Here is a 13,993-nt window from a genome sequence, read left to right as displayed (position 1 = left end):
GAACATGGATATGTGAAGATGCACCGAAGAAGAAGCTCTCCCATGGTGGATTATGGAGGAGCAGTCCACAAGACTTCGTCAAGCAAGCACAATCAAGAAAAGCGGTTCATCTTGTTGCAGTCAAGATCGTCATCATTGAGCTCAAGCGGAACGCGCAAGGTTAAGGTTTGCTCTTGGTAGGACTTATTTCTTAACGGTCTCATGATGTAGTTGGAGACCGGTTTGTAGTTTAGTTGCCGTACTATCAGGAGGGCTCTCGAGTGAGTAACTCGATCATATCCTTCGGAGAGCTCAAATATTTGCATCCTTACATGATCTTTCTTGGTTTTTATTTGGATCTTATCCATGTGATGTTTTAGAGCTTGTTCTTAGTCTCATGACAAGCTCTAGTTCATCGATAATGGTTTTTGCATGGGCAACTTGTTACATTTTCGAGGTTGGAGGTTTTACCGGTATGTCTTTTTTAAATAGGTCAAACCTTTCATCATTTGTTTCTATACTCCCGTGCTGGACTATGATGGTTCCCTGCATGATCTTGTAGAGCTTGTTACTAGCTTCGAAACGAGCCCAAGATCATCAAAATCGGAGTCCGGATGCTCAAGTTATGCTCTTTCTCGATTTTCTGTCTATGCCAATTTTTAGGGGGGCGGATTATCCGGCCCAAGTGAGGGACGGATAATCCGGCACTCGAAAAACTGATAAGGACTTTTGGGCGTGAGCCCCTGTATTGGACCTGGATTTTTGGCCGGATATTTCATCCCGGGGGCCGGATAATCCGGCCTGGTCACCCCCAACGGCCATATTTCATGGGGGTCTATAAATAGCCTTCTTCTTCCCGAAAATCTGGTTGCTTCTCTCACTCTCTTCTCCTCCATTGTTGATCTTGAGAAGCTTACTCTATCTCTCAATCTCTCCATGATTCTTGCCCCCATTTGAGGGAAAAGAGAGAGGAGATCTAGATCTACATCTTTGACCAATCAAATCCATCTCTTTGTGAGGGAAATCCACTAGATCTAGATCTTGGAGAAATTTGGTGTTCCTCCTCTTATTTGTCCTTCCTCTCTTATTCCCCCAATAGCTTTTGTATCTTTCTTGGAATTTGAGAGAGAAGGACTTGATCATCTTTGTGGTGTTCTTGCCATTGCATTTGGTGCATCAGTTTGAGTTCTCCACGGTGATTCGTGGAAGTGAAAGCAAGAAAGTTATTACTCTTGGGTTCTTGGAACTCTAGACGGATTTGAGGCATTTGTGGCGATTTCTTGGGAGCCTCCAATTAAGTTGTGGATGCGTGCCCCAAGCTTTGTGTAAGGCCCGGTTTCCGCCTCGAAGAAAATCCCTTAGTGGAACCGTGACATAGCCCTTTTGGCGAGGGTCACCAGAGAATAAGGTGAGGCGCCTTTGTGGTGCTCGGTGTGTGGTGTGACTACCGCATCTTGGGGTGAGGCCTTTGTGGCGTTGGTGTGCATCGAACAACCACACCTCAAGGTGAGGCCATTTGTGGTGTTCGGGAGCACTAAGCCACCGCACCTCTCCAACGGAGATTAGCACTCGCAAGAGTATGAACTTCGGGATAAATTATCGTCTCCCGCGTGCCTCGGTTATCTCTATACCCGAGCTCTTTAATTATGCACTTTACTTATTGATAGCCATCGTGCTTGAAGTTATATATCTTGCTATCACATAGTTGCTTGTATTGCTTAGCATAAGTTGTTGGTGCACATAGGTGAACTATAGTATGTATGCTTTGGTCTTGACAAACTAAACGCTAGTTTTATTCCGCATTTGTTAAGTCCATATCGTAAAAGTTTTAAACCGCCTATTTAACCCCCCCCCCCCCTAGGCGACATCTGTGTCCTTTCAGCATGTTTGACCATGCATCCAACAAGAGTGTTGGACCTTTTTACTCTTCTAATGTCTGAAATTGCTTTCGAAGAGTTACAGTCATTTGAATCTCTTCTACAGCAAGAAGATACTTTGGATCATGATGTCTGGAATTACATTTGAGGACAAAAACAGTCATTGGCCAAATCCTATGCTCATTTTAAAAAATCTGAAGCTCCTGATCCCGCACTTCGATGGCTATGGAAGTCCTGCTGTCAAAAGAAGCACAAAGTGTTTGGCTGGCTATTGCTTCAGGATGGGTTGAACACCAGAGATTTACTCCAAAGGAAGCATTTCTTCTTGCCTTATTACACTTGTCCAATGTGTAATGACTTGAAATCGGAGACCTTCAATCACATGTTTTTTCATTGGAAATTTGCAAAAAGCTTGCTGGAATTATATATGTCTACGGTGGAATATTCAGCAGGATGCTTCTCAATTTGAATCAGTTCGTAGTCTCAAACAAGCAAGTCAGCTGCCTTTCTTCATGGAGATTTTGCTCATGGGGGTGTGGGCAATATGGAAGACAAGGAATGCATTCATCTTCAACTATCAACCTCCCAGCTTATATGCAGCTAAATCAGTTTTCAAAGAGCAAAATCGATGGAGAAGGACCAGATCGTGTTTTCTGTTTGCAATTTAGGGTCCTTGTTGCTTATTTGAGAACTTTGTTGCAATTTAGTTTTCTTTCATGGTCCTCTATGCAACTTTTTAGGTCCTCTATGTAACTTTTACCTTCAAAAATTGTGATCAATGCAGCATCTGGGTCTTTCTCCAGTTAAAAAATAAAAACTTGTTAAAAATAAAAACCTGATGCGTTGGTTAAACTTCCTCTCCACTAGAAAATGTGAGACTTACGTCTTGTCATTCATGAATGTACATTTCAGATTTCTAGAAATTTATAGTCCTATGGCATAGAACCTACAAATTCCAACGCTGGTAAGGGTTGTATTTTTCTTTTATTTTTCTACCTTTTCGTATTATATTTTATTTTCTTTCTTAATTCCTTATTTTCTATTTTTTATTTTTTCCTTTATTTTATTTTATGCAACAATGTATCATCCTCTTTTGAGTCTTTTCCTTCAGCTTTGGGGATCTCTAACAATTTTCTTTACACTTTCATGGAGGCTAAACTTGTGTGTGCAACCGAGTATAGCATTAATCCAGTAATAGTCATTAACACCAAAACCCACTAGGGGTACTAAGTGGATCACCGCAATTCCTCGTCTCCATAGATGACACAGCTATGCTCCTAGATCGTATTTGCTTCCCCATGTCCTCCTTCCCGGTGGGCAAAGGGATGTGTCCCAACTCATTTGCTTGCCACTCTAGCGGCAGAAAGGGGTGGAAATCCTGGACCTACGCTACGATGTTGTAGTTAGGTCATTAGAGTTATGTTTTGGTCAACCCGCTATGGGCTATGGTGGATTGGTGGTGATGTTGGCATTGTGTGAAAAAAGAATAAGATTTTCCAGACTCCTTGTGCACCTCGCTGGCGGCGGTCTCGTCAGCTGCTCATCTAGAGTGGGGGATCCTAGCTTGGATCTTCACTCACGGCATCTCGCTGATGAGTGCATGTGAAAGAGGACGTGGATTTCCCCAAGGATTTACGTGTAATTTCCCTTTTATTGAAAGACGGCCATGTACTCTTTACAAGGGAAGAGAAGCGGAGCTGACCTTTGCAAAAACGATTACTCATTCAATTCATTTCTTCAACGTTTCTTAGTTACAGTTAGGACTGCTCTATTGACGGCTCCCAGTACACAAGCTTACCAAACCTAACATTTCTTCATGGTTTCTAGAAGAAGAAAAATGTTTATGGTTCTATAGATAAATTTATCCACTCATATGTATATATGCTGTTAGCAGAGAAAACACGGCATAGAATTAACTAGCAGCAAGTTGCCTTGATACTTTCAGTTTTCATGGTAGAAGACTACCAGGTATCCTCGAATTAATCAAATTACTAAGGCCAGCAGCTATACTGTCAGTGATAGCTACATAATACTCTAATCCGATATAAATACATTGTCCGAATCATGATTTAGATTAGATTTTTCCTAATGCTGACTAAACATCCGTTGGCAATATCTAAAGTCCCAACTACTAATTACAACTCTCACCTCAGAAGGCAACTTTCTTGATATGCTCATCCATCTTCCGGGATCGAATATACCAAAATTAACGTTCTCCAATCAATCCCATCCAAGCCAGTTGAATGAAAGTGAGTGTCTACTTGCAAACATTGCATTTCACATGCTGCACATAGAACCAACTTACAAAATGGAAGCAAATCTGAAGCAAGCAATATACTGAATTGTCGGTGCTGATGTCTTTGGAGAGTTCAACTGCTCAGCCTTCCTAATTTATTCTTCTACTTCAACTAATCTTCCACGTACCCATCTCATCTTAGACTTACTCCCAGGTGAGGACACATCTTCTGGTGGCTCTGCAGAAAAATCATCTGTTGTTTCTGCTGCAATCTGGTCGATCTGGTCATTGTTGGCCAATGATTGACTGAGATATAGATCATTTGTTCCAAGTTTTCCGTTCACATCTTGAGCTGTCGAAGAAGCTGAAGGAAGCAAATAAGCTCTTTCCATGGAGTTCTCTATTCTTTGGTAAACACTGAGTTGTTCCGTTTCCCCGAGTGCAGACACATCAAAATAAAAATCCATGCCATTAACATTGCTTGGAGGAAGTTTCATGCCATTTACAGGTTTATTCTCTTGCTGATTCACGTTATTATGATTCTCCAGGTCGTAGTTGTGCCGTTCTGATACACCTGATTCATCTGGTATGTCATCTGAAGAACTTTCTGCAGGCCCTTCATCATCATCAATACACTCAAGCGATATTCTTGCCTCTGTAACAAGCTTTCTAGCTTCTATAAGTGATGCTTGCGCAAAAGGATTTGTGGCTGCAACAGTCTCAAGAGCATCTGCAGCTTTTTCGGCTTCTACAATGAGCGACCTGATGGTAAAGAATAAGAATATAACTTACAGTAGGACAATTAAATTTAAACAGTCTTGCATAAACAGATGGCACACATTGTTTCTGACAGCGAATTGTCAGTATCAAGTAATTGCGACGAAGAGAATTCAACTGCAAGTGCGTACTGTAGTACATTAATGCAATATATTGCTTGTTATTTATGTTTTTCAATTCAGAGTTTGTAAAAATTGGATGGAAATTTCCAAGAATATTTCACAAACCTGTGGTTTCGACTTACAATTTTTACCAAGAATTTTATCATTTAGAGTACATGCCTCTGTCATTCACCTTTGACCTATCGTTCATGAAGTAAACTAATCTTGAATGACATAACAAACGACAGTGTACCCTTAGTTGTGAGCATTCATTTAGGTGACAGGAGGAAACTTGGCCATCATTCCAAAGCTATTTCCTTGTCAGGACTCAGAATTAGTCGACACTCCAGTTGAATGAACATGGCAAAGTGCAGCAACAACAAAAAACAAGGGTGTCCATATCTTCATTATCTAGTCTCTTTCAATGACTAAGCAAACATACCTGGCTCTTTTAATAGCCTCTTTCTTTTCTATTTCCAGTGATGTCCTTTGGGCTCGAATCTTCGTTATCATCTCTAGTTTCTCACCAGCCATTGGATCTTTGTAAGGAGTTGTACTTTTCTTTCTCTTAACAGGTGCAGTTTTTACGTGTACATCCTCCAAGCTGACAGCTCGGTTTTTTAAAGGTTTCCTTTTCACAGCTTCACTCTTTGCACCTGGTTCTCTAGGAGTTCTTGGTTTCCGCGGTACTTTAGATCCAGCAGAAGTTCCATGGTAGCTATTAATTGCATTGCAAACACGATCGCGGTATTCCTGCAAGAAAAGAGGACAGCTGAAAACTTTAGACAGTACCCCTATAAGTTCATGCAATATCAAGACGACATGCTGTCTCTGTTACCCAGGTGACATCGGAATGAAAAGATAAAAAACATGAAATAGGTTCAGGCAGGCATTGGTATGCTCTTACTTGATCCAACCACTTTGCAGCAATGGCTTCTGCAATTTTCCTCCTCTGCTCAGGAGATTTTGGCGCTCTTCTATTACCCGTCGGCCTAGGCATTGATCTTCTTTTCTGGAGTTTCTCTAACCACTCCTGCCGCAGTTGCTCAGTCAATATTTTATGTGAATTCCATTGGAAAGGAACTCCACCAGCAAAGCCCTTCCTAGCTGCATCTGCTATCATGTCGCGCCACTCCACAAAGCAGCCATCCTGAACCATTAGCTTCTGCAGACGCAAGCACCAACCTCGCCTCACACCCAATGATATCTTTATTTTGGTCTCTTCGCTGTATTGAGTGCAAAAAATATCAATTACTAGGAAAGGATATATGAGCACAGTTGATGTTGTTCGTTCTGGAAACATTAAACCAGGTACCACCGTCTTATTAAACTACTACTCTCTCCATTCCATATTAGTTGTCGCTGATCCGCATGTATTTAGACATATTTTAGTATGTCTATTCACTCGTTTCAGCAACAACTAATATGGAACGGAGAGAGTACTTTACAGCGCTACTGTTATTAGGCAATGTACTGATGAGATCCACATATAAGCTCATAATTAACTTGACGTGAAAGAAAGAGTTACATTGACACTAGTGCAAGCAAGGAACATCAGTACTAGAGACTAGAGAGAAGCAAATGAAGGAATGTTTCACTTAAGCATCATGCACAAATTGGTCAGCGAACAAAACGATTTAGTTAGAACAACTCCAACGTCAATAGCATATACATTCAACAAACAATATAAATGTAGTTATTATTATTTATTTTGTGAGGAAACTACAATATGCCCTAAAAATACAGTCAGCATGTAACAAATATACCCAGACCAGTGGGGTCCCCAAAGTCTCAGCTAGGTAATGCAGCGTCTAGGAACTAGTTAGATGGTCTAGTTCCCATTTTGGGCTGATTTCATATGTAAATTATGGATGAACATCAACGAACTAGTTTAAAAATCTGACGCAGACGGTTTTATTCTTGATTTGCAGATGATGTTTGCCAGATTTGTTCTGCTGCGACGATTTTCGTACTGCAAAACCACGATACGGTTTGCGGCATCTATAGTTTGCAGCTTCGCGTTATACGGTATCTCCTAGAGATGTCTGAACCAACTCTTTGGAGTACGCAGCTCTCCCGAGATGATCGATGCGAGGCTGTCGAATACGTGTTTGCCACACAAAGCCACAAACACGGCAGCGTATGTCTCTCAGTCCATGCTCAACATGTCTCATGTGTTTCCAGTCGGATAGGACCATGGAGAGCCACTTCCCATCATAAATTCAGAATTAGCTTTGGTATAATCATGGCATGAATGCTACTGGAATATTAAACAGTAGACCAACATATACAACTCTTTGATACTCAAAGAGACCTTAACACAATTTTCTAACTCTGCCAGTAAGACAAAAAGAAAAAGTTAACCACTACTCACTCCTTCGTCCATCAGACTCCCTGCACTCCCCAAACTCTATGGTCTCCAATCTTGATCCGGTGCTGACTTAATAGGGAAATATCAGTCCAGCGATATCTCGAAACGCCCGAAAGACATCCGGTTTAGTCAACTGGAGCATACAAAGGCGTGGTTTGGAGGTTGATCCTATTTGTCCAGTCTGCAAACGCTTTAATGAGGATGGCGGCCATCTATTTCTCCGATGCAAAGATATAAGGCTTCTGTGGCGTGACTTGGGTCTGAATGAGCTTAGGCTAAAGTTGCTTGACTGCGTGGATCCAAAGCATGTTCTCGCTGAGCTGCTCCATCAAGATACAAAAACAAAGCTTAAGTGTGTTGCCCTTTTGTGGACATGGTGGAAAACCAGAAACAAGACCAATGCTGAGGGGGGGACTCGCAATCTGGGACAGATCAAGGCCCAGGTCTATCGTTTGGCCGCTGAATATGAAGATGCTTTCATGAAGCATGCTACCCAGGCTGCACTTCCTAAACCCAGGTGGAAACCACCAGAAGGAGATGCTCTGAAGATTAACACGGACGGATGTTTCGATCCAAATTCGAGAAGTGGTGGTTGGGGTTTTGTAGTTAGAGACTCAAATGGGGAGGCGATGGGAGCTGCTGCTGGTAAACTGACTCATGTCGCTGATGCTTTCCAAGCTGAGGCAGAAGCATGCAGCCATGCACTCCAGGTGGTTCAAAACTGGGGGATCTCTCGCATTCACATAGAAACTGATTCTCAGCTACTAGTTCAGGCGTTAAAAAACTTCGGCCCTTGTGGAGTGCTGATCAATGAGATTAAGGAGACACTCTATCTTAATTTTATCTGCTTTAGTGTAGAATATTGCCCCAGGGCCTGTAATAGTGTTGCGGACGCTCTAGCCGCATTTGGTTCAAAGCTTAGGGATGAGACCCAAACTGTTTGGTCGGGCCATGCCCCTGACTTTGTTCTGGTTCATGTAAACAGCGATGTTGATGTGCTTGTTTAAGTAATGGAAAGGCATCTCAAAAAAAAAAACTAAAGACTAATTGAGCCAGTTGGTTTGCAGTACTTATCTCCCATGTTTTCATCCAAATAAGACAAGTCATATACCAGAATATATACGGCTCTGCTGACATATTTTTAGAACATCAATTTGATCTAGTTTTTGAACTATACATATGTTCTTCTGGTAGTACAGATCAATATGGCCAAGGCTAGAGCTGGTGTTAGATTGGCCATGGGTTCTTGGTGACTTCAGAGTTCAGACTTGTGGGTTGTGGCAAAGTTGCAAGTTAGATATGGCCGAGCGGAAGTATGAAGTGGTATGTGGAAGCATGACAAACAAAATGAAGGCCAAAGGAGATATTCGAGATCGGCTCACTGAAGTGAGTGAGCTTTATTGTAGGCTCTTTGTCTTGATTTAAGCGGAACTTGAATCAAACCTGGAGTGAGCCAAGGTTGAGTATCTTGTCAACTGTCAAGCTCAAGTTATTTCAAAGGCTATGTTCAAGGACCTAACTTGCCAACAGAATTGCAAGTCAGACAAGAATCAGTACACGCAACGATGAAAATAAGGACCAACTCATGTGCTTTGGTCTAAAAGCCATCAACTTCAACTTTTCTACCTAGGCATTCATGCAGAAGATATATTCCTGCCTAGTTTATCATGTGTGATGGTCATACAGGCAGATATTTACGAATATAGACAATGTGTCGATGTTAAAACTGTTTTGATACTCTTATTACCAATGTTTATCTGTAATTCAATTATGAGTCAGCAAACAGCATAAATTGCTAACACATTTGCATCTATAATGGGAGCAAGGACAGAACAGGAGGGAGACATTCCGCGACGTAAAATTTTATTTTTCCCATAAACACAAGCATGTCTCTTAAGACTACAAATTTACATGCTTCAGGCCTTGTTCGGTAGGCATGTGTTAAAGAGTTTTATTTGGTAGGCGTGTGTTAAAGGCGTGGATTAGCGTGTATATTGAACGATCGAGGTGTTTTCATGTACTACGTACTATGCTCGTATTCACGGATAAGGATAGCTGATGCCGTCAATCCCATCGATCCGTAGATTTGGGCAGATGGGGCGTAACTGAAGAGGCTTTAACCGGGAGTTCAGATCCAGCAAAAACGCAAGGTAGGTGACGCGTTTTCTTATATCATCTGCCCTTATATCAGCGTACCTACAATACTACAATCCAGCTCATATGGTCACAACTCTAATACAACAACTTAAAGTAAACCATGTGGGACTAAACCTCCCACTTCCAAGCACGTCAGGGCGTTATACTTATATGGAAGAATAATGATTCAGTAAGAATTTTTATAAGAAATAGACAAAATACCTTCATGTTTCTGACAGTAAGAAAAATGCAATACAGAAATCTTAAGAAGCAGGGACCAACCTTTGAGCATGTCCAAGATTCATCAACTTTTTCTTAACCTGCAAACAATATCTTTAGCCAGGCTAAACAATGAATTAAGTGGTTTGTATCAAAACTTGAAAACAAAACGACAGATACAGACACAAACTGGTATTAATGAGCCAAACAGATGATGTAATTACACATAGTACCTCACACTAGTGTGCCCACACACTCCACCACCAGAAGTGCAACTCAGTAGGTCTGGTCCTTTCTGGTTGGACCAATTGGTACTACCTTTGTGCCCGCTACTGCACACGTGGCTGGCTTCTCCAATACCACATCATTCTAAGTAATTAACTACTTATACTAATAAGTAAAACCCATATTTCCCAATATATATGATGAAGTATCTGTAAATGTATCCTCAGTACCAGTAATGATGGAACAACATATCTACATATTATTGCAGGTTTCATGTTACCAGAGATCCCAATTTTAACTAGAATAATAGCAAAAAAAAAATCAGGCTAACTATATCTTAATACTCCCTCTGTTCCTAGATGTAGGGTGTATAGTTTTCAGCACAGACCTAAATTACGCTTGTGGAGGGAAAATTACACCAGTTTTCGACATAATTACCCCTGGCTAATTGACATGGGAAAAGAGAGGAGTGTGCACTAGAAAGGGAACGTAATCAAATCCCTCAAAGAACTCCAAAATATGTTCAGACAAGTGTCGAAACACAACACACACTATATTCTGGATTTTTTCCTCGAAAAAATACACCTTATATCTAGGAATGGAGGGAGTATATACTTCAAAACATAATGGAGAGCTGAATAAATTAGATGCCCTGAATGTAGCATCACTTATTAATAGAATGCAACATAGCTATCTGCCAAACATATCCAATCGAAGGCAAATTGATATGATGGCATGAACATTCTAAGTTAAACTTCTTCAGTTTAGCATATGATTCAATTAATTACAAAAATGTCTCGAAATATGATGTGCAGTGCTCAGACAAATATTCTTGCAAGCATTACAGATATCTATGTTTTGAGGTGTGTTTGTATCTATCCACGACCAGACAATGAAATCCTCAAGCATAATTTATTCAACTCATTGCCCTAAAAAAAATTAATCACTGCTTTGCATCATAAAACAAACAGCTTGTAAGTTGAAAATTTGCTACACCATGAAATAAGAAACTCCAGAAAATTGTAATAGCCCATGACATGGGGGTATTTCTGTTATCTGAGCAACAACAATATAATGTAGTTAATTCCTAATTTTAGACATTTGACCTCCTCAGAGCTAAGCCTAGGAATTTGATTGGTGCATTATAAGCTAAACCTGTATCCTTATAGGCTCGTACCAATTTCTATGAAATCTATATCTATACTAATTACAGACCCCTAGAAAATCCCAATTTAATAATGCAAAAATTAAAAGAATACCAACCGTCCAACCGAGTTATAATGGCTGAGATCAGGTTGGTTAGGGATTAGATTGACTCAGATCGCACATCTCAAGAAAAGTGTCAACAGATCGTATTGCATACCACATCTAAATCCACGCAGTCCTGTTAGGTTGTCCCTGCAATGCATCCTATCCAGGCCATCTATTGAGTAACTGAGGCAAGGGCCATGTAAATAGCGGCTGTTACCACGGTTGACACTGCACTCCAGGGCGCCCATGTGACCAGCCCTCACATCCGCCTCTTTCACAGACTTCTTCCGTCCTAGCGGCAAGCCTGCTGCCGCCATGAGATGGTGCCAAGCTTTGTGCCCTCTTACCTTTGGTTATGGTGGCGACAATCGCATGAACTGCACCAAGCTTCCCTAGCGGCGGGGTAACCTGGGCCCCTTTGGGTGCTGCCATGACGACTAGGAATGGTGGATTGCTAAATTTGGGAGCTATCATGATTAGCATCAGACACCAATGACCTCAATCATGTGAGTCCTCATTCCTAAACAATCTGGAGGTTTGTTTTATTGCACCACACTTCTTATATTACGAGTAAATTACGTTGGGTTTGTTTGTATTCAGCGGCTCTACATCCTTCCCAAATGAGACCAACAAGACATTGTGCACGGATGATTGCATCTTCTGTTTTTTAGTGTCCTTATATGATGAACTTGGGAACAATATACTCCGTAATTATCACAAAACATATAGGCTTGGTGGCATTATTATGATGATTTCATCCGTCTTACCTGCATGCATTTCAAATCAACCCATGTGCCTCTAAACCAAATATGCTTGGACACACACCAATGTAGTTGTTGACATCACAAATCAGTATATGAACATTATATGTAGTAAGACAATACTCGATAACCAGACTGTGTGAATGCATGGGTTGAGGACTAGCTTATTTAATTAGTTATCTACAATCCTATATTATTAAGATGTTAGCTCAAGTAACAGTATGCATATACTAAGAGAGTAACGACATTGACATGGCACTAGATATAAATAACAACAATAGTTCTTACATGACTTCACCTTGGGGTCCTGCATGGCAAGCCTGGTCCTCTCACGGATCCGCTGGAGTGTCTCTGCAGATGCAATTGAAGTTCAATAAGCCATTACTGTTTCCATAAATATGTGACTATGCCTAGGGCATATACTGCATGAATTTGAACTTTCATCATTGCATTTGTTCAAAAAAATTATGGAATGGAACATCTATCTGCAAGTTGGCCGTTGGTGATTTGGCATGTTGAGTTCTGACACTGCTATCACAGTTTCCACCTACCAGTACCTAATTATCTATCCTTCTCTATTTTCGATTTTAGTCAAACATTTCGACATAAATTACGAATAGGAAACTAATAAGAACGAAAAATGCAGGGGTACAAGCATACCTGGGCTGTGCTTCCTGCCTTTGTTCCACGGCGTGTTCCCCTTGTTGGCCTGCGATATCCGCTTCCGCCTCATCTTCTCCCGCTCGTCCACTGCCTCGTCGTCTTCCTCATTACCCGCAGCGCCCTCCTCCTCCGTTGGGAACTGGATCTCCACCGCCCCATGGCCGCGGTCCAGGGCAAGCGCCGGTTCGGCGTCTGCGACCACCCTGATGGCGCCGGCACGGCGGAGGGGCGGCGCGAGGCGCAGCACCCTGCGACGCTGGAAGTGGGAGGAGCAGGGCCACGGGGGAACTTGCGGGAGCCGGGGCCAGGAGGAGACCCAGTAGTAGCCCAGGAGCTGCGGCGCCATTGGACGTATGTGTTCTTCACGCCTGGGTGGTGAGCCAAGCAGACTGCCGCCGCTTAGAGCGTGGAGACGTCGGATCGGAGATGCGCCGCCCCGGCCGGTGGCGGATGGTATGGAGGGCGGCGAGGGGATGAAGGATTGGGCGGCGGCGAGGGAGAGATTAGTGGTGGGACGCTGGAATTGGGGAAGAGGTGTGTCGTCGTCGTATGTGGGGCGCAGGTGGAGCGGAGGGGGGATAAGAAGGGGGAGGGGACTGGGAGGGTTTAACGCTGCTGCACAATGCTCACGGCCACTACTGTAAAAAAATTTATTTTTTTAAGTAACCATATATTTCATTAGACAATTGCGAGATTACGTATGGTCATCAAGACAAACATGCTTATCAAGCAAACTTGCACAACCAAACCCACAAGAAGTAAAACTAAAATTTCACCCTTGGAGAAATGTGTGCCTCGTCCGAACTGTGGTCCACCATCGTCCTTCGCCGCTGCCAAGGAAGCGTCCAAAAAAGAGGCAAACATTTGTCATACCCAGATCTTGGAAAGCACCTTCGCATACAAGGATGCTTTCCGAGCCGATGAACCGGACCATCGCAAGCCCGTGTAATAACCGTCACTTTATGGGTTTCGGCGCTTCCGCGGGGTAGATTAGTACCCTTAGAACATCGAAATTGTAAAAAAAAATCAAGGGCCGAAAGGAAATCGACTCGGGAGCCTGCACTAGTGTGGGATCGCAGCCCAAACTGAACCACAACCCACCATATATGCGCACGCGGAAGTTTCAGCCTTCCCCACTCTTTTCCACTCGCCTCGCCGCCACTTCTGCCCGCCGCCTCCGCCCCAAACCACGAGATTCGGACACCTCCGCCGCCCGCCGAGACGCCCCAGTCTGCCCCGCCTCCCGTTGCACCTCGCCCCGGCCTGCCCCGCCCCACCCGCCGCACCACGTTGTCGACTGCCCTGCTGAAGATCCCGCGGTGAGTTCTTTTGGCCTTTGTTCTTTGTTTTCACCGGCAAGAGTAGATGTGTTTGATGTTGATGTATATTTGATGGTC

General features: G+C 42.6%; 1 protein-coding gene across 1 annotated transcript; it reads right to left on the bottom strand.

Annotated features, from left to right (window-relative positions):
* Positions 1-3,743: 3,743 nt before the first annotated feature.
* On the bottom strand, positions 3,744-13,148 carry LOC124649981. The gene is made up of 6 exons (XM_047189550.1): positions 12,594-13,148; positions 12,232-12,284; positions 9,760-9,797; positions 5,878-6,196; positions 5,413-5,723; positions 3,744-4,854 (listed from the first exon to the last, which is right to left on the bottom strand). Exons 1-6 carry the CDS (start codon positions 12,940-12,942, stop codon positions 4,248-4,250), a joined length of 1,677 nt encoding a protein of 558 aa, XP_047045506.1. The 5' UTR covers positions 12,943-13,148; the 3' UTR covers positions 3,744-4,247.
* Between the last annotated feature and the right edge of the window lie 845 nt (positions 13,149-13,993).

Source organism: Lolium rigidum, chromosome 4, assembly GCF_022539505.1.
Source record: "Lolium rigidum isolate FL_2022 chromosome 4, APGP_CSIRO_Lrig_0.1, whole genome shotgun sequence".
NCBI lineage: Eukaryota > Viridiplantae > Streptophyta > Magnoliopsida > Poales > Poaceae > Lolium > Lolium rigidum.
This window is presented reverse-complemented; position numbering and strand designations above follow the sequence as displayed.